Source organism: Artibeus jamaicensis, unplaced genomic scaffold (genome assembly GCF_021234435.1).
Source record: "Artibeus jamaicensis isolate MK-2021 breed Jamaican fruit bat unplaced genomic scaffold, CSHL_Jam_final scaffold_916, whole genome shotgun sequence".
Classification (NCBI taxonomy): Eukaryota; Metazoa; Chordata; class Mammalia; order Chiroptera; family Phyllostomidae; genus Artibeus; species Artibeus jamaicensis.
The window spans coordinates 50,455,780-50,480,992 of NW_026522059.1; the positions used below are offsets into that span (position 1 = coordinate 50,455,780).

Below are 25,213 nucleotides of genomic sequence, written 5' to 3' on the forward strand. Positions count from 1 at the left end.
GGAGTGGGAATTTCTCAGAGAAGCTTCATTGGCCATTTTGAGTCCCTATATGGGCTTTCCATTTCTGATCAGTGTGTTGTTTAACATGCTAATATATTATAATGAGTGCAGAATGTGACTAGGTGTCAACGGTACATTTAATTAGTTGCTGTGTTGGACCCAGCTGATTGCTACAAGTTTTAAGCTGTAAATCCAGTAGGAGGTTCTCCTTGTCGGCTGTTCCTGTACCTTTTGTTGATTGCCACCTTTTTGCCACATACCCTATCTCAAAATCAACACCTCTAGGCAGGCAAAGCATAACATCACAGGAATAAGCAGCACAAATTTTGCTTGTGCATCACTGAGACAATACTGAATGGTGCCACTCCCATTTCATCCCTTGATATCTGAACCTGTGAATTTGGACTGAGGGAGGAAGGGCACCATGTATTGGATGCTGAATCGGTGCATACACAGCTTTTTGTAGAACTTTGTTTCACCCTGCAAGGTACTATTGCACCCAGCTGATACTGCAACTGAGTCTCCGAAGGACACTGCATTGTTTTATCTAGCTAGTTTGATTCTGGAGGGTAGAAAATGTGGAAATATGTAAATTTCATGGGCATGGGTTTGTTCCCCACTTCATCTGCTGTTGCATTTCTTACACAGCAATGCTCTACAGAATACCATAACAATGAATGAGGCATTCTGTAAGTCTACATATAGTAGTTTTGGTAAAAACATAGCTTATAGAGAAGGCATATCTGCATCCAAAGTGTTCACTCCAGTAAGAAGAAAACAGTTTCCTTTCCAATATGGAAGTAATTCAATGATATTAACCTGTCGCCAAATAGCTGGCTAGTTATCTCAGGGAATCATGCTTGATCAGATTCAGTGTTGATCTCTGATGCTGGAAGATTAGTTACTGAGCAGTGACTGCAGCCAGGTTGGCTTTGGAGTGTGGAAGTCCATGTTGCTGAGTTCCTGAATGGCTTTCATTTATGTCCTTAGTGTCCCTTTCTTCATTTGTCCATTGGGCAATGGCAGTAGTGGATGGGAACAGGGGTTGATTGGTAGCCACAAATAAGTTCATTCAATTCACTTGATTTTTATCATTTTCTCCTCACTCACCCTTTGGTGATCACATGGGACACAGATATCTTTATGTTTTTTGCCCACATTACAATAATGTTTCATTAAACTTTACAAATCTGTCACACAAATGTAAGTTGTTAGTAAAAGAGGAGAAAAAGCTGTGGGTTATATAAAAGCTCTGTTCTATTTTTACAAATTTCTATAGATAGAAAATTGTTTCAACATAAAAGTTTGTACAAAAAAAGAGTCTCAGAAAATTTTAAGAGTAAAAACATTTGAATAGCTTTTATTCCATTTTTTGCACTTTTTCTATTACCATATATCCCTTTTTCTCCTTACCCCCACAAATACCACGCTGTTGTCCATGTCCATGAGTTCGTTTTCCTTTTTGCTCAACCCCTCCACCCAATAACCTCCCCCCACAAAGCTGTCATCCTGCTTTCTGAGTCTGTCTCTATGTTGCTTGTTCATTTGGGTTGTTTATTAATAGATTCCACATATGAGTGAAGTCATATGGTATTTCTCTTTCTCTGATTGGCTTATATTACTTAGCATGATATTCTCTAGGTCTGTCCATGCTGTCACAAAAGGTAAATTTTTCTTCCTTTTTATGGCCAAATCGTATTCCACTGTGTAAATGTCCCATAGTTGTTTCATCCATTCATTTATTGAGCTGGATAAAACAACAGCTTGACCTGCTTCCATATCTTGGCAATTATAAATAATGCTGCAATAAACATAGGGGTTGGGCTCTGCATTTTCTTAGTGTCAGGATGTAAATTTTAATGATTATTCTTAGTGTTATTAAGTTTATCATATGATTCAAACTCTCTAACAGCATTAATAAAACAAACTTTACATGTGTTTTTCTACATTTAAGTTCATGTCCACTATTTAGGTACTATAGTATCCATAAATTCATAAAATGAATCTGTATTATATGAATATATTTTATACATTAAGTTATCTTAATATTATCTTAATATTATTTATTATGATAAATAGCTTGCTTCCTTACATCATATTGTTTGAGGAAAAAAATTAAGTTCCAGAGATAATTATTCATGCATGTAACTTTTTAATTAAAAACAGAAAGATTAGTCAACCTTTTTTCAAGAGATAACTGTATGAAAGTCAACTTTTAATTACTCCTTTTGAAATTTCATTCCCAGTTGGTAACTGAAGTTTCAAAATGAGTATTGGGAATGAGCTAACACTTGCCAGAAGTTAACTGTGTGTAGATCATGTCTGAATGCTGAGTGGAGCAGGCACTGATATGCACATTCTGATGTGTACATCACAAAGGCAGGGATTCAGACTTTTCAATTCTTCCTTTTTTCAGCATTTTACTCCAGGAGTTTTTGTTCCACACAGGTGACCATAAACACAGTGTGACCCCATAATCTGCTTCATAATTTCTTGCACTTTCTCAGTGTTCTCTTTCTTACATTAATGCTGTGCTCAATGGCTTACCATTTCTTTTTTTTTTTTCAGACGAAATCCTTTGCAGTGCCATAGCACATGGATTTCAGGACTGCCTGTGAGGAGGTAGGTTAAATGGTTTTGTGTTTTTCAAATTTTATAAATGGAAAACACTTGTCCCTCCTTTGTTAAAGTGGAACATCCCTTTAGGTGGAGGGATGTGTGATGAGTTTATCTTATTTCCAGAATAGGATCTGTTTCTGCAAGACTAGAAAGCAAAAGAGTACTTGTGGAAGAAGCCTCAGATAGTCACTCTTCCTTTAAAATATTTATATAACATTGAAATTTAGTGCTCAAAGGAACCTTAGATGTCTTCTAATTTATAACCATTTATGTGAAAAGAATTACTTCCAACGCTTCTAATACATGAAATCATTCAGTACGTAGTTTATGGAGAAGGAAAATTTAATAAAGGTAAATGCCTTCTTATTAAATTTAAGAATTAATACATGGCAGTTCACATTCTCTGTAGAACTGCCATCACACTGCAGTATGAGTTGGTGACATGTGTCTCTTCCAAGGGTACTAAAGGCCAGTCAAGTGTGCAGTCAAAGTGCATGGACTTGGGCCTGGGCTTGGGTCCCCAGGAAATGCAACTATTCTTTTTTAGGAGGAAGGTCTATCTTTTAACTAAACAAAGGGCATTCAGAGCATATCTCTTCATTCTTCAGGTAAAATGCCAACATTCATACGTTAAAATATTTCATGCATGTGCTTAAAAGGTTTAAAATATTTTAGTGTATAATTTACCCAAAAAGAACAACCATAAGTAGATTACCTATTATAGAGTTAAAAACAAACCAGCAAAACCTTCAGTTAACATTTATGAAGATTTTTTTCTTTTAATGAAGTGTCGTGTGTTAAAAGTCTTGAAAAATATACTCTTTAAAAAATTTGTCACAGTTCATAGTATAAAACCTAGGTTCTTTCAGAAAATTAGTAAGGTTTTTTTATTGTTGTTCAAGTGCAGTTTTCTGCCTTTTCCTTGCACCTCTCCCCTGCACTAAGCTGTTTTTACATTTTGAATACAGTAAGGTCAGACTGTATAATTTATTCATCCTTTCAACTTAGCATCTATCAGATGGTAAATTTTCATAAAATTGAATTCATATTTTAGAAGCTTAAGTTTAGAAGCAAAAATTTAAATTCAATTCTATTTTCTGTTTTGAATGCATAGAAAGATAGTCTTAATTTTGAAGGTAGGAAGTCTACTATTTCCATAAAAGAGTTATATCTTGAGTGGTATATGACTCATTGGAACTGCATGGATATTTGTGTGAATGAAACACAAGTGACAAACATATGAAATTCATGGTGTAGAGACTGGCCAGTCTCTACAGAGGCTGGTATAAGACTGATTTCCGAGAACTTTTTTTTTAATTAAACATAATTGTTCTGGTTTATTGATTCAAAATACATATTAAATTATATGTAGGGTTCAGGTGATTCATTTTATAGTGACAATACTATTTTCATCATTTTACCCTTGCTTCTGTAGTACTAATTTTTTTTCTCTTTTAATGAGCACTTTGAGAATCTCTGTCAATTTAGAGATTGATAGAGATTCTCCCACCACAGAGTAGAAGTGTCTCAAAACTGCTGAGCAGAAGTAGTACCCCTGTGTCTTCTACATGCTGGCTAGATTGGCAGAAAAACAAAACTCTAAGGTCCTCAGAAGATGATTAAATCTTCCTGAAGATGGACAGCATAGAGTTTGCCTGAAATTTACAGTCTCGGGATGTTTTAGTGACCAGAAGTCATAAAAATAAATTAGCTAACTGTCATTTACAGATGAAGAAATTGAAAGGTTTTATGAAAGGCTGAGTGCCACTTATTTAATTAATTAAAAGCAAAATTAAAATCTGTTAATTTGGGCTTCATTCTAAAGTACTACATTGTTGGAAATTATATTATAGACAAAGATATGTGAAATAAAACATGTTTTGCCTAAACTGCTAATAAGCCATTAAAGATAAAAATCAGATAACCATGTTCATCAGACAGATTTAACTAGAATATCACAGTGCTGATTCAGAAAATCTTTTCTTTGAAAAGGAAGAGAAGCATGCTGTTTGGGGAAAGCCCCAAAAGTCTAAATTCAAGACAGATTAAAAGAACTGATACATAGCCTTATTCAAATTCATAAGAGCTTTGATAGGAGAAACTTTCATATATGAGAAAAGCAGCTGCTTGCTGGCAGAAAAGAAATCCACACCCCTCACAGGACAGGGCCTCTTTTTTTTATAGGGGGTTAACAGTAAAACCATATTAAGGGCAGTTACACAGACCACCAGAAAGAACAATGCATTTCTAAGTTAACAGATAATATCAGGCAATTATCCACACTCTATATGTTTATTACCCTCCTTCCTGGGGGCATGATATATATTATGGGGGAGCATTGTGGCTTTCTGGGCAGTCACTCAAGCCTGAGGCTAGAGAGTTAAACAGTCACAGAGGGTTAAACTGTCCAGTATTTGCCAGACACCCTGTTGCTGGTGCTGTATTGCATCTCTGACTTTTCCTACATATGCTCAGGTAAGTTCCATTTAAAACATAATTTTTAATACAAATTTTAAAAAAAGTGGTTCATTTATTGTTTAAAGATATCGTGCTCTTTAAAGAATGTCTCAGTTATTTCAAGAATTAAGATACAAGTCTAAGCCCCGGCCAGGTATCTCAGTTGGTTAGAGAATCATCCTGATATACCAAGATTGAAGGTTCAATCCTCAGTCAGGGCACCTACAAAAATCAACCAATGAGTGCATCAATGAATAGAATAACAAATCTATGTTTCTCTCTCTGTCTCTCATTTCCTTTCTTTATTTAAAATCAATCAATCAATAAGAGAAAACTTTAGAAGTCTGACAATATGCAAGAATGAAATAGAGAATACAATTCTAAAAAATTGAAAAATGCAAAATTTAGAAGAAAAACTGTATGCACAGTCAAGCATAATTACCGATTTATCTACTTTGAAAATTTCACCAAAGTAATATGTGTTCAATAAGCCAATACATTATTTTAGTCTAGGTTGTCCTCCTATTTCAAATATAATCTATGTATCTGTTGATTATGAAAATGCATATTTCTCTATAAATATATTTAATAATTAAATAATTCAGGTACATACATAATTTAATTCCTCATTAAAAACAATCTTTGACAATGATTCAATCAATACATACTGAAAGAAATCCTATTGTGAATATAATATATATGATTCCGGATCCTATAAATGGATAATTCTTAATAATAAAAACAGTAATAACTTATTCAGATTTTCTTTTTTTAATATTTATTTTTTAAATTTTTGTTCAAGTAGAGCTTTCTGCATTTTCTCCCCAGCCCAACACCCCAGCTCTCCCCACCTCCCTCCCCTATTTTCCACCCACCCCCTCATTATTGTCTATGTGTCATTTTTACTTGTTCCTGCAAACCCTTGCCCTTGAAATTCCCTCCCCTCTCCCCTCTGGTCACTGTCAGCCTGTTCTCTATTTCAGTGTCTTTAGTTATATTTTCTTGTTTGTTTTGTTGATTAGGTTCCTCTTGTTAAAGATGAGATCATATGGTATTTATCTTTCACCGCCTGGCTTATTTCTCTTAGCATAATGCTGTCCAGTAACATCCACACTGTTGCAAAAAGTAGGAGCTCCTTCTTTCTTTCTGCTGCATAGAATTCCATTGTGTATATGTACCATAGTATTTTGATTCATTCATTTTCTGATGGGCACTTAGGTTGCTTCTAGCACTTGGCTACTGTAAAATGTGCTGCTATGAACACTGGGGTGTATAGATTCTTTTGGATTGGTGCTTCAGGGTTCCTAGGATATTATCCCAGCAATAGAATTGCTGGGTCAAAAAGCAGTTTCATTTTAAGTTTTCTGAGGAAATTCCATACTCTTTTCCACAGTGGTTGTACCAGTCTGCAATCCCACCAACAGTGAACTAGGGTCCCCTTTCCCCACAACCTCTCCAACACTTGTTTGTTGCTTTGTTTATGATGGCCACTCTGACTGGTGTCAAGTGGTATCTCATTGTTGTTTTAATTAACATCTTTCTTATAGCTAGTGATATTGAGCATCTTTCCATGTGTCTCTGGATCCTCTGTATGTCCTCCTTGGAGAAGTGTCTGTTCAAGTCCTTTGACCATTTTTTATTTGGGTTCCTTGTCTTCTTAGAGTGGAGTTGTGTGAGTTCTTTATGTATTTTGGAGTTTAAATCCTTGTCTGAGGTATCATTGGCAAATATGTTTTCCCATATTGTTGATTCTTTTTTTATTTTAATACTGTTTTCTTTAGCTATGCAGAAGCTTTTCATTTTGATGAGATCCCATTTGTTTATTCTATCCTTTATGTCCCTTGCTCTAGGGGACATATCAGTGAAAATATTGCTGGGTATAATATCTGAGACTTCCCTGCCTATGTTCTTTTCTAAGACTTTAATGGTATCACAACTTATATTTAAATTTTTATCCACCTTGAATTTATTTTTGTTTATGGTGTAAGTTGGTGCTCGAGTTTCATTTTTTTTGCATGTAGCTGTCCAGCTCTCCCAACACCATTTGCTGAAGAGGCTATCTTTACTCCATTTTATGCTTCTGTCCCCTTTGTCAAAAATTAATTGACCATAGAGACTTTGGTTTATTTCTGGGCTCTCTGTTCTGTTCCATTGGTCTATGTGCCTGTTTTTTATGCCAGTACCAGGCTCTTTTGATGACAGTGGTCTTGTAATATAGTTTGGTATTAGGTATTGTGATCCCTCATACTTTGTTCTTCTTTCTCAAAATTGCAGCAGCTCTCCAGGGTCATTTATGGTTCCATATAAATTTTTGAAATGTTTGTTCTAAGTCTGTGAAATATGCCATTGGCACTTTAATAGGTGTTGCATTGAATCTGTAAATTGCTTTGGGTAGTACGGACATTTTGATGATGTTAATTCTTCCAATCCATGAGCGTGGTATATGTTTGTTTGTGTCTTCATTGATTTCTTTCTTCAATGTTGTGTACTTTTCTGAGTACAGGTCTTTTATCTCCTCAGTTGGGTTTATTCCTAGGTTTTTTTTGTTGTTGTTGCCATAGCAAATGGGATATTTTTTCTAATTTCTGCTCTTGGTGTTTCATTGTTAGTATACAAAAATATCTTTGATTTCTGGATATTGACTTTGTATCCCACTGTTTTGCCAAATCCATTTATTAGGTCAAACAGTTTTTTGGTGGAGTCTGTAGGATTTTCTCTGTACACTATCATGTCATCTGCAAACAATGACAGTTTTGTTTCCTCCTTTCCAATTTGGATGCCTTTTATTTCCTTTTCTTGTCTGATTGCTGTGGCTAGGGCTTCCAATACTATGTTGAATAGAAGTGGTAAAAGGAGACAACCTTGTCTTGTTCCTGATCTTAGTGGGAAATATTTTAGTTTTTGCCCACTGAGTATGAAGTTGGCTGTAGGCCTCTCGCATATGGCCTTTATTATGTTGAGGAATGCTCCCTCTATTCCCACTTTGCTGAGTGTTTTATCATAAATGGGTACTGTACCTTATCAAATGCTTTTTCCACATCTATTGATATGATCATGTGATTTTTATCTTTGCTTTTATTTATGTGATGTATTAAGTTTATTGATTTGCTAAGATTGTACCATCCTTGCATCCCTGGGATGAATCCCACTTGGTCATGGTGTATAATCTTTTTAATGTATGCTGGATGCAGTTTGTCGATATTTTGTTGAGGATTTTCATGTTGGTGTTCATTAGCAATATTGGCCTGAAGTTTTCTTTCTTCATTGTGTCTTTATTTGTTTTTTGTGATTAGGATGATATTGGCTTCATAAAAAGAGTTTTGGAGTCTTCCATCATTTAGAATTTTTTGACGAGTCTGTGAAGGATAGGAGTTAGCTCTTCCTTAAATGCTTTGTAGAATTCTCCAATGAAACCATCTAGTCCAGGACTTTTGTGTGTTAGGAGTTTTTTGATTACTGCTTCAAGTTCATCTACTGATATTGGTTTGTTCAGGCTTTCTGCTTCTTCATTGAGTTTTGGAAGATTATATTTTTATAGAAATTTGTCCATTTCACCTACATTTTCAAATTTCTTGGCACATAGTTCTTCATAGTAATTTCTTACAATCCTTTGTATTTCTGTGGTGTCAGTTGTAATCTCTCCTCATTCATTTCTGATTGTGTTTATTTGAGTCTTCTCTCTTGTTTTCTTAATGAGCCTGCTTAAAGGCTTGTCAATTTTGTTTATCTTTTCAGTGAACCAGCTCCCAGATTTGTTGATCCTTAAAATTGTGCTTTTAGTCTCAGTGTCATTTAATTCTACTCTGATCTTGGTTATTTTCTTCCTTCTACTTGCTTTGGTCTGTTTTTATTGTTGTTTCTTGAGTTCTTGTAGGCGTAGGGTTAGGTTATTTATTTGAAATGTTTTTCATGTTTTATTCAAATGTTTTCAAATGTTTGAAATGTTTATTTCAAATGTTTCATTTGAAATGTTGTTTTTTTGAAACAAAATCTATCTTTTTAAAGTAGGCCTTTATAGCTATGGACTTCCTTCTCAGGACTGCCTTCATTGTGTCCCATAAGTTTTGGGCTGTTGTGAATTCATTTCTGTTTGTTTCCAGAAACTTTTTGATTTCTTTTCTAATCTCATTCTTGACCCACTCATTGTTTAATAGCATTCTTATTCAATCTCCATGAGTTTGAGTGTTTCTTTTTTTTTTTCTTGAGGTTGGTTTCTAGTTTTAGTCCCTTGTGATTGGAGAAAATGCTTGATATAATTTCAATTTTCTCAGATTTGTTGAAGCTTGTTCTGTGTCCTATCATGTGGTCTATCTTTGAAAATGTTCCATATTTATTTGGAAAGAATATGTATTTTGCTCCTTTGGGATGAAAGGCTCTCTCTATATATATCAGTTAAATCCATTTCATCTAGGGCTCTGTTCAATGCCACAGTATCTTTGTTGATATTTTGTTTGGAAGATCTGCCCATTTTTGACAGTGGGGTGTGAAAATCCCCTATTATAATTTTGTTGCTGTCAATATCTTGAAGTCCTTCAAGATTTTACTTATTCAGATTTTCATTAGATAACAATATATAAGGTGAAATTAAATATTATTATATTAAACTAAACACTATTGAAGTTACTATATGTGATGACTAATACAATACTGATTGTTAGGCAGATAATTTTTATTTAATGAGACCCTGAGCTCAGAACAGTAAGCATTCATTTTCAGATGACACTGGACACACTCAGGATGGTATGGCCATAGGCAGGACTCATGTTCAGATAAAGTGGCCTCCACAGGCTTTAAGGAAAAGCAGGTATTATACAACTTCTTGAAAAGGGCTATTTTAGCAGAGAAAGCCATGATGAGAGGTAGGAGGGGAAAGAAAAGTATAAAATTCATTTTGAACTTTGCATGAAATGGCATTTAGCGCACTAATGCTACAACGTGGTGAGGTATAAGAAACCATGTATCACTTAAAGCTATAAGTTTACAGAACAAATGAAATTGTATTTGGCAACCAAAGTATAGGAATACTGAGGATACGTACAAGAATATTTGCAGTGCATTAAGATCTCTGCCTACTTTCTTTTAGTTGGTAGTTTCTTATATCTCATATTGTAAATTCTACACTTCAAGAATAAAAGGACATAGATTTTAAGTTTCTAGAAAACAGTTTATGTTCTTTCTAGAGAAGAAACTAGAGAGGCCTTAAGTTTTACTTACAAAATGAATGATAGTCAACTTTTGAAAATTCTGAAGTTACTAGATTTTAGCTAAACATAAATTTAATAAGTGTAAATGTAAGGGTTTTTTTAAACAAAAAATAAATGTATGTGAATTTATAAACACATTTTACCTACTTAAAGAAAACAAGTCAATGACTAGGTCTTTAAAAGTATCATTTTTTAAGTAATTAAGAGGCATTATCTTAAATTTTTTAGTGCTGTTCAGTAACCATTGTCCCCATTTTCCCCATTGCTCTCCCCCGGCCTGCCCAGCCCCCTCCCACATTCGATCTCACTCCCACCATTGTCCTTGTCCATGGGTCCTTTATACATGTCCCTCAACTTGACCCTTCCCCTTCTTTCCACATTATCCCCCTCCCTTCCCCCCTCTGGCTCCTGTCAGTTTGCTCTTTATTTCCAGGTGTCAGGTTCTATTTTGCTCACTTGTTTTGTTGATTAGGTTCCATTTATAGGTGAGATCATATTGCCTTTTAATATCCCTCTAAAGCAAATGCTGTTTTCCCCAATATGGATTTTGTGAAATCCAGCTATATTATAGGACCACCCAACAGGAATAAGAAAACAACATTTGAATTTTTATCATTTTTATAAGACATCACTTTAAAATATCACATTTTTTTATATTTTTAGGGTTTATATAATGTAACTGTACATTATATATGGCACATACATTTCTTAACTCCTATGCAATGTATACAAAGTCAATAAAGTTTGAAGGAAAATTATTGTTCTTTTAATAAAGAAAGTGAAGATGAGTCCAGATCTTAAGTTTAGGGTAAAATGGGAGGCCATAATTGCTTAGGTTATTTTTTATTTTTAAACAGTTTGGGTCCACAGGTATGTAAAGACTGTGGCTGTTTTCGATTGCACTGCACTAGTGGTCTTTGTCACTGCCCTGTTTTTTATCCCTATCCCTCCAGGGGCTCTGGGGTGTGGAAATCAAGCCTCAGCCAGTGTCCTATTATGCTTCCTATTTAAGGGATTATGAGCAAGCATTTGATGGTAAAATCAGCTGTCAGGCCCAGAGTTGTATGTTACTCATTTTATTTTCTCTCCAGTAGTCATTGTTTTAATACCCGGAGAAGAGCTGGCTCAAAATGATGTCTTTCTCAGTACTCAGGGCACTCTGTTCCATAGAAGGTTCTTGGTAACCAAAATGCTGCTTGGTGAAGACATGAATAGTCCTGTGGCTATTTGCAGGAGGATTGAGGGAGGGATACCTCAAATAGTCTCTGCCTGGGGGAAACTAGAGAGAATGTTAAGAGTGTAGAATCTGGAGACCAGCAACCTCAGTTCAAATCTTGACTCCCACTCACCTCTGCTCCTCTCCTCCTGTTGAATCTAGTTGCACTGGGTTGTTAGAAAAGTCAAGTTGATATTTCTGGACATAGAGTAAGCTCTATTTAAGAAGACATTAAATAGCAAATAACATATGACCACATTTCATTAGCAATGACACCAGTACAACAATTCTGCTCCAAACCAGAAGAGTGCCCTGAAATGGATTTTATCCACTTTCCTTGATTTAATACAGTAGCTCTGAATTTAATGCCATTGCTTAACAGACCCCAGCATTTCTTGTTCAAGGTTTACATTTCTGTCAACAAAAACTATGTTTTAACTTTATAAATTTTTACCCATCTTTACTCTGCTATTATAAATGCCTTTATAAAAACACACATCTACAGATACAATTTTACTGTTGTAATTTCTCTAAGACATCTCCACTACTTTCAACCCCCTGCCACTTCCCACAAGGGCCTTGTTCCACCTCGTCTTCTCCTGGCATTTCTCCCTTGGCTGCTGCTGAGCCACACCTGATCACCATCAGGGATGCATTTGTGTGCTTCTGTCTTCTTGCATCAGATGGACTAAGCATTGCCATGCTTCCGTGTATCTATTTTTTTCCTTCTTGAATAAAATAGCCTTTGCCTCTTCTAATTGTCATTTGCTTTTAAGACAAACCACATATTTTTATACTTACAAAGAAGTATTCAACGTCCTTATTCCTTAAGAATATTTAATTCCTCTTTCCATGTTGCTTTGTATCTGATACCACATTGCATTTATTTATATATGAATATTTTTATAAGTAAGAATATGCTAAGTTCAGAGAGGATTATCTAATTTACATAGAATTCTGTTAATATTACACAATATTTACAAAATTGATGTGTGTAGGGATTTTAAATGTATTTTCTTTTATTAACTGAATTATTATTATAGAATATATGTAAATAACATATTTAACCCCTGGATAATGTATTTTAACTTGAATTTGTTGTTAGCCTTACTATCTCTCTGTTGTTTTGTTCAAACAGCTATTTATTGATATTCATTAAGATATTTTATACACCAATATATAAATACGTATATAGAGATACGTTTATTCAAATGAAAATAGAAACTGCCTCATTCTCTCATCTTCTTAGTACCAAAACATAAGTTCAAAGTCTAAATTTTGTTTTCTAGACAACTAAATAACAATTAGGAGACCTTTTACACATTATTTGAAGATTCAGTGAATGGAGTTTTGACTATATTAACAATGGAATGAGACAAGCCTCAAAATTGTTTTAGTTCCTCAAACTTTCCCTGGGTGATCTTCGATGTCTCTTTGACATGTAGCAACAATGTATTTATGTACTTTCAGGGAGAGGCCCCTCTTTCCTCCTCAAGTTGAGACAGAGCATTATTTGTGAATGCCATTTCTTCAGTTACACTTCTAGGAGGGAAATGGCCCAATTTTACTGTATGTTCAAAAAATCAACAAATGTGCTCGATTCTGTTCATCTGGCTCTCATATTATTTTATACACCTCAGTTCCCCATGCCACTTCAGAGAGTCCTGACGTTGGTTTCTGGTCTAAATTATGTTGTAAGCATAAGAGACTTTTCTATGTAAAAAAAAAAACATAGAAAACGTGTTCTGTATGAAGAAAAATATAATTTGTTGTAACTGAAACATTTTTGTCCTCTAGACTTTCCACTGGAGTTATGCTTTAGAATAGATTAATTGACCCAAATTAATGAATTCCCACTATGCATCGGTCTCATAGAGGTGAAAAGAAGAACATTTTTTCAGGGCCCCTGAAAAAATTATTTTTTCTTGAATTATATCATAACCCTTACAAAATTACAGACTAATATAATATTATATGTGATAGAGGGTAAAATGGTGTGTGTTAGCACACAGTATAAAGCCATGTACAGAAAGAATTCTCTTTGGAGGCTGCTATATCTAAGCTTATTCTTAACATTATAAAACTTTTTTAAAAGAAACAAACTTCTAGTAATCCAGATTAAATTTATATTTCAAGAGAAAGTCTGGTATTATTTGCATGAAATATTGTGCTCATAAATTATAAGATTATATATGGATTTCTATGAGCTTATCCTCTTATTTAAATTAAGAGTAGTTCAATAATTATTAAATAAAAATATAATTGCCCAAGTAGTCATTGTTCCTTTTCATTTAGTGAAAAATAACAGCCAGAGGCCATATACTGTCTCAAAAGAATTTCATTTTCTATCTCTGACAAATGGGAATATTAAGTGTACTTCCTAAGGAGAGTCTACTTATTTATCTGAGTAAATATTACAATACCGCATGCTTCAGGAATGACAAGACTCATGGAGTTCTTCAATGATTACTAGGCTGCTGGTTTAAAGCTATAGAGTATGAGTTGTGAAATCCTCCTTCACTGTTTCAAATTCCCAAAGAAGCCTGAAGCAAAACAGTAAACTGGGAATCAAGAATTTTGGGTCTCAAGCCAGGCTCTGTTTTTAATTAACTGCACTAATTTAGGCAGTTCACATCACCTCTTTATCCTTGTTCCTTCATTTGTACAAAGTGTGTGTGTTGGTGACTAAAAATAATTAAATAGTGGAAGTTAGAGATGTAAATAGGTATGTTTTTAAATTTAAAATTCCATGATAGAGACAGAAAGTAGATTAGTGGTTGTCTAAACCTAAAGAAAGAGCTGGGAAAATGGTGGTAATATGTTTCTTTTTGAGAATAATGAAATATTCTAAAATTGACTACCATGACAGATATACAACTTATTTTTATCAAAATTTTTATTGTTTTTTAAGTACAGTTTTCTGCCTTTTCCCCCCATCCCTCCCCACTACCCCAACCCTCCCTGCCTTCCTCCCCCATTTTCATCCACCCCCTTGTTGTGGTCCGTATGACTTTTATAATTGTTCCTGCAAACACCTTTGTCCTTTTATATACAACTTCTAATATGTAAAAAGAAACATTAATTTTTACATTCTGAAGGTTTAAATTGTGTAGAATTTATATTGTAATTCAATAAAACTATTACAAACATTTTATATTAAGGTAAGTATTAAACAAAATTTTATTATTTTTCAAATATGGTATAAAAACCATACTCCTAATTTTCCAAACTTTTATGTGTATTTGCTGACATAAACTCTATTATCTGGGACCTGAGGACTACTTTATGTGAAATGGTTATCCTTTTCTCTCTACATATATTAGGTATGAAGTTTCAGATTCATAGAATGAATTTTCCCTAGGTCTCGAATGTTATTCATCATGTTTTATAGTAACTAAAACATACAATAATAATCTTAAAACTAAGTGTAATATTTTCTCTGTTTTCCTTTTTTGTCTGAAGACAAAGACAGGAATTTGTTTGCTGCAGGATGGTAATCAGGAGCCTTTCAAAGTCCGGCTGCACCTAGCCAAAGATATTTTGATGATCCAGGAGCAGGATGTGATATGTGTGTCTGGTGAGCCTTTCTATTCTGGTGTAAGTAGCTTTCCCTTCTTTTAAAGAGTTTTGTTTTTGTTTATTAAAATATTTGTTCACAGAAAATTATTAACACATTTTTCTTTCACTTTTGGAGCCTAGTCAGTCATTCTGCATGTAATTTGTGTTTTCATAATTAAGTGAGCAGGGTTCTTGTTCACAACCACACATTTAGTGCCCATCTTCAGCTGGGCATGTCATTGACTCTAGCTGTCTTTACGTGACCGGACTGACACCTATATTAATAGCTGATCATGAGAGAGTGCATTCTACATTTTCACACAGAGGACTAGCTAAGCATAGTGCATGGCAGGGCATTTTTTTTTCTTCCCTGAACTTTCTTGCATCGTCTGAAACTTTTGGAGTTGGTGCAAAGGTGGAACTCAATTCTTACCATGTGAGAAACATGAGGCTTTGGGTAGCAGTCACTTAACTCAATGTCAATGCTTTGCACCAGAGTCTTCTAACTAGCGCTGAAGTACCACTGTGGAAGGTATCCCAAGATGAAATTAGATTTCAGAACTTCCTGTTTTCAGAACTTGACTATATTATAATAATGAACACAATGTGATATTGCCCCAAATATAAGCACATGAATCAATGGAACATTATAAAGACTTCAGAAATAGTCTCACACTTATAGAGTCAATTGCTTTTTTCTTTTTTTAAATTCTTTTTTAATGTATTTATTGATTATACTATTACAGTTGTCTCATTCCCCCTCCTTTATTCCCCTCTGCCCTGCATGCCCCCTCCCACCCCCATCCCCTGCAACTTAGTTCATGTCCCTGGGTCATACATATAAGTTCTTTGGCTTCTCCATTTCCCATACTATTCTTAACCTCCTCCTGTCTATTCTGTACCTACCAATTATGCTTCTTATTCCCCGTACCTTTTCCCCATTCTTCCTCTTCTCCTTCTTGCTGATCAATTGCTTTTTCTTAATGATAGTAAACTATGAATTTACCATTTCAGTTATCTTTAAGTATACATTTCAGTGACATTGAGTAGATTCACTATTCTTCTCCAGAATTTTCATTATCTCATTCTGAAACTCTGCACCCACTTAACAATAACTCCCCATGCTCCCCTCCTCTCAGTCCCTGGTAATCACTATTGTATTTCTTGTCTCTATGTACAACTCATATGAGTGGAATTATACAATATTTGCCTTCTAGTGTTTGGCTTATTTAACTTACTACAATATATTAGAGGCTCTCTATAATGTATATAAGAATTTTACTCCTTTGTAAGATGGAATAATATTACATTTCATGTATATACTATATAATGTTTACCTTGTTTATCCATCCATCTAAAAATGGACATTCGGGTTATTTCCACACTTTGGCCCTTATAAATAATTCTGCTATGAACATGGGCATACAAATGCCTGAGTCATTGTTTCCAATCCTTGTGTGTATTATCTCGGCAGCAGAATTAATGGATAAAGTAGTAATTCTAGGCCACTTTTTGTTTAATCCCTTATAAGATATGTGATTTATAAATATTTCTCCCAAACCTTTGTACTATGTTGATTGTTTTATTTAATGCCTAAAAGTTTTTAATTTTGAACAAGCTTGATTTGTGTATTTCTCCTTTGCTAACTCTACTTATAGTGTTTAAGAAATCAGTACCAAATTCAATGTCATGAATATTTCATCCCATATTTTCTTCTAAGAGGTTCTAGTTTAGCTCCTACATTTATTTATTTAATCCATTGATCATTTTAGATTAATTTTTGTTTTTTTTTGTTTTGTTTAATTTTGTTTTGCATGTGGTGTTAAAGTTCTAACTTCATTATTTTGCAGATGTGCATTTAGTTTTCCTGATACCATTTTCATATTCTTGTTGAAAATCACTTGACCACATATATGAGGCTTTATTTCAGGGCTCTCTCTTTCTCTCTTTTATTTTCTATTGGTCTGTATGTCTCTCTTTATGTTAGTACTGCACTCTTTTAATTAACATAGCTTTGTGGTAAATTTTGAAAATAGGAAGTGTGTGGTGGCTGGATTTATTCCTTTGTAAAAAAATATATTTGGTTAATTGAAGCACCTTGAGATTTCATATAAATATTATTTATTTATTTATTTTCCCCACCACCACTCTCCCCCATCCTGGCCATCTCTACTCTCTCCCCTGAGCCCAACCCACCTTGGTTTTGTCCATGTGTCTTTTATAGTTGTCCCTGAAAAACCTTCCCCCTTCCCCCTTATTATCCCTTCACACCTTCTCTCTGGTTACTGTCATTTTATTCTTAATTTCAATGTGTCTGGTTATATTTTACTTGCTTGTTTGTTTTGTTGATTAGGTTCCACTTATAGGTGAGATCATGTGGTATTTTTCCTTCATTGCCTAGTTTATTTCACTTAGAATAATGCTCTCCATTTCCATCCATGCTGTCACAAAGGGTAGGAGCTCCTTCTTTTCTTTCTGCTGTATAATATTCCGTCATGTAAATGTGCCACAGTTTTTGATCCATTCATTTACTGATGGGCACTTAGGATACTTCCAGCAGTTGGCTATTGTAAATTGTGCTGCTATGAACATTGGGGTTCATAGGTATTTTTGGATTGGTGTTTCAGAGTTCTTAGGGTATAAACCCAGCAGTGGAATTGCTGGGTCAAAAGGCAGTCCCACTTTTAGTTTTCTGAAGAAATTCCATACTGTTTTCTATAGTGGCTGCACCAGTCTGCATTCCCACCAACAGTGCACTAGGGTTCCTTTTTCTCCACATCATCTTCAACACTTGTTTGTTCATTTGTTTATGAAAATCATTCTGCCCAGTGTGAAGTTGTATCTCTTTGTGGTTTTAATTTTCATCTCCCTGATCACTTCTGGATGGCTACAGAAAATGGCATTAAAATGAAAAGAGAGCCAACTGTATGGGAAAACATATTTGCCAATGATACCTCGACAAGGGTGAGATCTCCAAAATATATAAGAACTCACACAAGTCCACCCCAGGAAGACAAAAAAAATTAAAAATGGTCAAAACACTTTTGAACAGACACTTCTTCAAGGAGAATATACAGAGGGCCCAGAGACATCAATTTTAGAATGGATTTTTCTATTTCTGTAAAAATGCACATTGGGATTTTGAATTTTTACTTTTTTGGATAATATTGGCATCTTAACAATATTAAACCTTTTACTCCATGAATGTGGATGTCTTTCCATTTATTTATGTCTTTTACCAATGCTTTATAGATTTTAATGTTTTTTGTTTCACTTTTCTGATTAGTTAATTTCTAAGTATCTTATTCTTTTTAATGCTATTATAAATGGAGTGTTTTATTCTTAATTTTTTCTAAATGTTATTTGTTAGTGTATAGAAATGCAACTGATTTTTATATGCTCACTTTGTATCTGCTGAGTTGCTGCATTTATTTTTTAGTTTTAATTGTTGTGTGTGTGTGTAATCTGTAGGTCTTCTACATATTAATATCATGTCACCTGTGAACAAAAACATCTTTATTCCTTTTTTTTTCCAATTTGAGGATATATATATATATATATCCTCATTTAAGGTACTGAAACAATGACATCTTGCATCTGTCCTTGCTCCTTAGAATCAGAAGCAGAAATCAACAATGAGAGCTTGGATCGCCACTACTCTCTGTCATTGAGAGATGGTGGAGGATGAGTAGTTGCTATTGTTATAAGAGCTAAAATTGAATTAAATTAAGCACAATTTATTTTGTAAGCCTTCTGAAAGTTGCCATTTACGCAATGGACTTCAGAATTCTAAAATAATTATCTAAGACAGATTCAACCAGTGTATTTTTTGTTGAGTAGGGAGAGAATTTCTAGTGCTTCCAAGTCCTCCATTTCCCTAACATTACTGGTCAATTGTTTTTAGACAAATGTGTCAAGTCAGTTCAAAAGGGAATGTTGCTGTTTTCAATTGCAACTTGGTACATGTTTTGAAAAGTAGAATTATATGACCCCTACCTCAGATGAATTGTAAATATGTTCAGATCAATCATACACCTAAATGTAAACACAAAACAAATATATTTCTAGAAAAAATAATTTTGTATTAAGGGGTAGACAAAAATTTTTTAGGACAAAAGATTATTGATAAGTTAAAAAAGAAAATGTTAATGTGAAATCAGTAAACACATTTGACTTTTAAAAAACTTTTATTTAAAAAAAACTTTTAAGAAAATCCAAACCACAGAGTAGGAGTAAAATATTTTCTGTATCTGACACAGGATTTGTTTTTAGAATAAGGAACTATCACAACTCAAAAAAATGTACAAACGAACCAATTTTAAAAAGAACAACTGAGCAAAAACTTTGAAATCCATGAAATGGTTAAGAAGAGTATGAAAAGATGTTCTTATTCATAAGTCTTCAAGGAATTACAGATTAGATTAAAATCATGTGATTTACATATTCACATCCATTACAATGGCTTAAATAGATGATTGGCAAAGATGTGATTCACTTACAAATTATATAAACTAGAATTCCAAATGAACAACCACTTTAGAAAACTATTTGGCATTGTGTCATAAAGTTAAACATAAAGCTACTTTAAACTCAAAACGCCTATTCCTTTGGCTATACTCAAGAGTAATAAAAATGAATATTCACAAAAAGACTAGTACACAAATGTGTATAGCTAAAACCGAATTATAAACTGATAAATGAATTTGGTATATTTACAGAATGAATTTCTATATTCATGTATTTTTTAAATTAAAAATAATAGAGACTTCCAATTTCTGGTTTCACATATAAGGAGCTTAGAAGTTGCCACCATGTCCTAACAACAAGCAAATACCTGAATAAACAAAAAATAATCAACTCGACTTAGATTCATGAGAGAGACAAGGACATGAGACAGACAAGGCTCGTAGGATTGGGCTGACAGGCAGATAGAATCACAGCTTGCAGCACTAGAGGCTGGCAAACAGAAACGACCTCAGGAACCAGTGCCACTGACAAATCGCTGGAGGCTCAGTATGGACTGGGCTGAGAGGTAGAAACTCCAGGGCTACACAGTCATGTGGGGAGCTCACAATTTTATCAAATTTACATTTTGGTGCTTCACCACTTTCCCACAGTAAAAATTATGGGGGAAAAAAAAAACCTTTAGAGTTTTGTCAGGGGAGGGGAGAAGGAAACATTTAGAAATATACCCAAAACTCTACTAACAAGGACAGCCCTCACAAGAAACTCATGAACTACATACACCCTCACCTTCTGGGAGTATCATTAAGCCCTAAGTGGCCCGAAGGATGAAAATACTTAACTGCAGCCCACATCAACCATCCTATCCCACCTTTAGAGAAAGAAAAACCTAAGGAGCACTTATAAAATTTACAGTTCATAGATGGAACTGGAGAGCATTATGCTAAGTGAAATAATCCAGACAGTGAGGGGCAAATACCATATGATCTCACCTTTAATTGGCACATAATCAACAAAAGAAAAAAGCAAACAAAATATAACCAGAGTCATTGAAATTAAGAACAATCTAACAATAGCCAGAGGGGAGGGGGTATAATGTGGAAAGAAAAGTTTTCAGGAACTACTATAAAGGACAGATGGACAAAACCAAGGGGAAGGGTGGAAGCAAGGGGGAGGGTGGTGGATTTGGAGGGGGTTGGGGTAGGAAGAAAATAGGGATGGCTGTAATTGAACAACAATAAAATAATTTAAATTTAAAAAGTTTACAGTTCAGAAGCAAAAGCTTATTAAAGGGCTGAGACTTCCCTTTTCCCCACTTTGCCAGTTCATTATTAAAAATGCCATTAACAGCCAGTCTTTTTACCCAGTACATCATGTCTGGATACCAAGAAAATATTATAAGGCATATTAAAAGCCAAAAAATTAAACACAATTTGAAGATAAGAACAAGCATCAGAACCAGACATATCAAGGACATTGGAATTATCAGATGAAGAATTTAAAAGAACATAGTCTCTTAGGCTTTCATGAATGAAATAGAATGTAGTAACATGAGGGCAATGTGGAGAAGAGAGATGGAAATCCTAAAGAAAAGAACCCAAATGGAATATTAGAGATTAATAAAACACTATAATAGAAATGAAGAATGCCTTTGGTAGGCATGTTAGAAGACTGAACAGAGATTTGGATTCTCGGAGCTAGAGGATGTATCAACATAATTTTTAGAAACTAAAAAACAAAGAGAACGAAGACTGAGAAAAACAAAACAGGATATTTAAAACGGTGGGACATCTACAAAAGGTATAAAATAGGTGCAGTGGGATATTAGAAGGAGAAGAGGGAGTCTTCAAGTCTTCAGTAGAATTGAGGTAGAGTCCGGGGCAAAGGAAAAACACTTTGGCATATTTTGCACATTTGACAATTTTATTCCAGATATATAAAGAAAGAAATTCCAGTAAATTATTGGTCTCCTGAAAAAGTTTGAAAACATAGCCACTTATCAGCAACAGAGAGGAAAAGCTGAGATACCCAGTGAAGTTACTGTGATTCTTATCAGCAAACAGGCTAGATTTGGCCCCAGTGCTCTCTGTTAGTTACTTTTCAGAAGTATTTGTGATTTGTTCAGAGATTACACGATTGAAGTACAGTATTGAGTTCATATGAGATAAGACCTGTTCTTCTCCGATAATTTGGAAACTAACAAGATGCAGACCATACTTATTCAAGATCTTTAGATGCAGATAGCAAAGTGACCCCTGACCAGAATGATACATAGCAGTTATCAGATAGACATAGTAGCCCCTCATTATCCATGGTTTTGGTTTCTGTGGTCAGTTATGTTCCAAAAATATTGCATAGAAATTTTTAGAAATAAGTGATTCAAAAGTTTTAAATTTCATGCCATTCCAAGTAATATGATTAAGTCTCACATCATCCAGCTCCTTCCTTTCAAGATGTAAATAATCCTTTTGTCCGTTCGCTTCACACTGTATGCAGTCTCAACCCATTAGCAGACTTTTGGGTCATGAGATCAACTCTCACAATATCGCAATGTTTATATTCATGTCACCTTTATTTTACTTTATAATGGCCCCGAAGTGTAAAAGTAATGATGCTTGCAAGTCAGATATAGCAAATAGAAGTCATTAATGCGTTCTGTAAATGAAAATGTATGTGTGTATAGGGAAAAAATTTATGTAGGGCTCAGTACTATCTGTGGTTTTGGGAACCCAGGTCTCTTGGAATGTATCCCTGGTGGATAAGGGGGAACTATTGTGTATTATAGCTTCAGTTAACAGAAAAGGAAGTGAGCATCACCCCTTGTGCTCAGAAATCAGACATCCAGTCCCTGTCATTCTTCTGTCCTCTCGCACTCAAAATCAGAAATAGCTGAAGCTGTCCTAGGGATCTTATCTTCTTCAATGTTACATTGACGGAAAACAAATCTAGCCTGTGCTGGCTTTAAATATTAAACAAAATATTTTAGAAGGCTGATGAGACTAAAATCAATATGAGATGGCTACATATTTATTACAAAAACACCAGTTTCAAAGGTGTTGTCAGTAAAAATGAGAATACCTTGAAGATTGAATTCCAAATATGTCAGAATATATGTCAGATAGATATACAGCAACAATATAAGTACCTCAGCAAAGTTTTAATAGGCATTGTTAGAATTTAGAATTTAAAAAAAATCTTCCTTTAGCTGTCCCTGAGAGAGCAAACATGCAAGGTGAAAGGATTAATAAATGAACACCTATGAAGGACCCATGAAAATGGTGTGGGGATTGACTATGGAAGTGGGAGGGGTGGGCGGGATGGAGAGGGGAAAATTGGGACAACTCTAACAGCATAAACTGTAAAACATTATAAAATTTGTATATGTTTAAGTGTAAAAAATAAAGCAATTAGCAATCCAATTAGTAAAGCTGTAATTTCCTGAAGGTAATGTTAAGAGAAAGTAATATTTACCTTTAACCTTGTAGTTAAAGCTACCTAAAGCTAGCTTCCATGTGGGACGTGACAAGATGCAGAGCAGTCTGAGGTGAAGTTCATTGTCCGTGGAAAATCTGATCAGGAGAAAGACTGCAGCTGGATTAGTCACTGTGTTCACTGATGATAAAGTCTTACTAGGTCATCTAGGAAGGAGGGTGTCTGTAGCCTCAGATATATATTTTTTCTTATCCTCACAGCAAAGACCCATTCAATGCAGAGATCAAAATCTGTGTGCACACATGCACAGGCACAATATATATACATATATTTTTTCAAACTCTTAAAATAGTTTAACATGGCAAAGATTACCTATTAAAATATACTATAAAATTTGATGTGTTCTAGGTAAATTCATTTGACTACCCAGAGTCAGTTTTAGAGGTAAAAGGATTTATTGTTGAGTAAAATTAACACAGAAGTTATTAGTTTAATCTTGACCCTTTTTACATTTGACTTCTTTTATCTGTGAAGGAAGCATGGAGGACATTTGTTTCTGCTTGCCCTTTTTCAATTTTTTTTTTGTGTGTAGTGGGAGGGAAGAAGCTGCCATTTCAAATGTGTTTCAAATAAGATTAAGAAAAGATAGTGCCCTGGCTGGTATAGCTCAGTCGTTTGGAGTTTCGTCCTGTAAATGGAAGAGTTACAGGTTTGAATCTCTGTCAGGACACATACCTAGGTTGTAGGTTTGGTCCTCGTTGGGGAGCATATGAGAGGCAGCTGATCAATGTTTCTCTCTCACATTGATGTTTCTCTCACTCTCTCATTCCCTTCCCCACTTTCTCAAATCAATAAGTATGTCTTCAAGTGAGGATAAAAATAGTTATAGGTAGACAATTATGATTTAGATATTTCAAGTTATGATTTTATAAGGAAAAGATGTATAAAGACTTAACCTTGAAAACTAGAGTATCTTTTTATTTTATTATTACAGAGGTTATAAACAGGCAATGCTGGAAAACTTCTCCATTGTGACTTGTGTGGCTTTTGTTTTTGAAGCAGTAAACAATCACCACTAGAGGCAATGATGTTCTTAAATTTTTCAGTGCTTAAATTGTAGGAGAAGCAGTGCTGGAAGAAAGGATTGTGGTTTTAGCAAAAATGTCTCCAGACCCATGGTAGGCACACAGTGGGAAGGTCCTGTGCTAGCAGTAGCTCTGTTCAGTGACAACTGTGTTGGTTGTGCATCCAACCCAACCGCAGTGCAGCAAAGCTCATGATTGCTGGATGATTGCTGGCAGCTCCTTTGGTTATGATAGATGGAGGGGATGTGGTAAAAATTTTTGGTGTTGTTAGTTGAAGAACCTTCAAAATGAGAAAGAAAGGAGTGGTAATATTTGCCTCAAGAACAATAACAGCACTTGATAGAACTTTTTATAAACTGAGCTGAATTTTTCCATGAAATCATTAAGTAGAAAATGCATATTAAGGATATTAAGGGTATTATAATTAACATATTTTGTTAAATGCAGATTTTAAGGGCATTTATATATTGTGTATCAAATGGTATATTTTACTCATTGCATATAATGCAAACTTACTGACATGTTTTTAATATTTCATTTTAGGACAGATATATCATTTACTTATCATATCGCTTTTGCAGCTTATTGCCATTGAGTTTTTGTAAGAAACATCCACATGATGCCAGAATGTATTAAATTGATGTCATGCATAATTTCTGAATTATACAAATGTAAGATATAAGAATAAAAAGGTGTTTTTGAAATATATGAGTTAAATATTTGAACAGACAGAATAACAAGTAACCATGGTATGTATTGAATCAGTATTTTAGTTTATAAATCCCATTATGGTTTCCATTTATTGGGCACACACATTGTTAACAGACTGTGTCCTTAAAAGCTGTGGTTCATGGATCCAGACTGCTTATTCATTTGGTTGGCAATGTGGTTTTTCTTCAAGGTGGATCAGCCTACACTCACCAAAAGAGTTTGGGTACGTCCCTTATTAATAGTGTATTTTTACATTTTTGTTATTTTGTGTTAGGGATTTTCAAATAACTCACATAGTAAAATTATTTTTATTTCATTATCCTGAATGCTTTTAACTTATGGGCAGAGGTGGTCTTTTGTAGTATTGTCCAATATGTATATATCACAAAATTATTCAGGAAGAGAAAGCATTTTCATAGAAAGATGGTATCTAATCCCTGCCCAATTATCTTGCATCAGCTGTCAAA

General features: G+C 34.4%; 1 protein-coding gene across 1 annotated transcript in view; it reads left to right on the top strand.

The window, feature by feature from the left end:
- Nucleotides 1-2,571: 2,571 nt before the first annotated feature.
- The window catches only part of SNTG1 (syntrophin gamma 1), a 364,140-nt gene continuing 341,498 nt past the window's right edge, over nucleotides 2,572-25,213 (top strand). Inside the window, exons 1-2 of the mRNA XM_053661064.1 lie at nucleotides 2,572-2,622; nucleotides 14,959-15,093. Coding sequence (XP_053517039.1) covers nucleotides 2,596-2,622; nucleotides 14,959-15,093 — 162 coding nt within the window. The 5' untranslated portion in view covers nucleotides 2,572-2,595. The remainder of the gene's footprint in view (nucleotides 2,623-14,958; nucleotides 15,094-25,213) is intronic.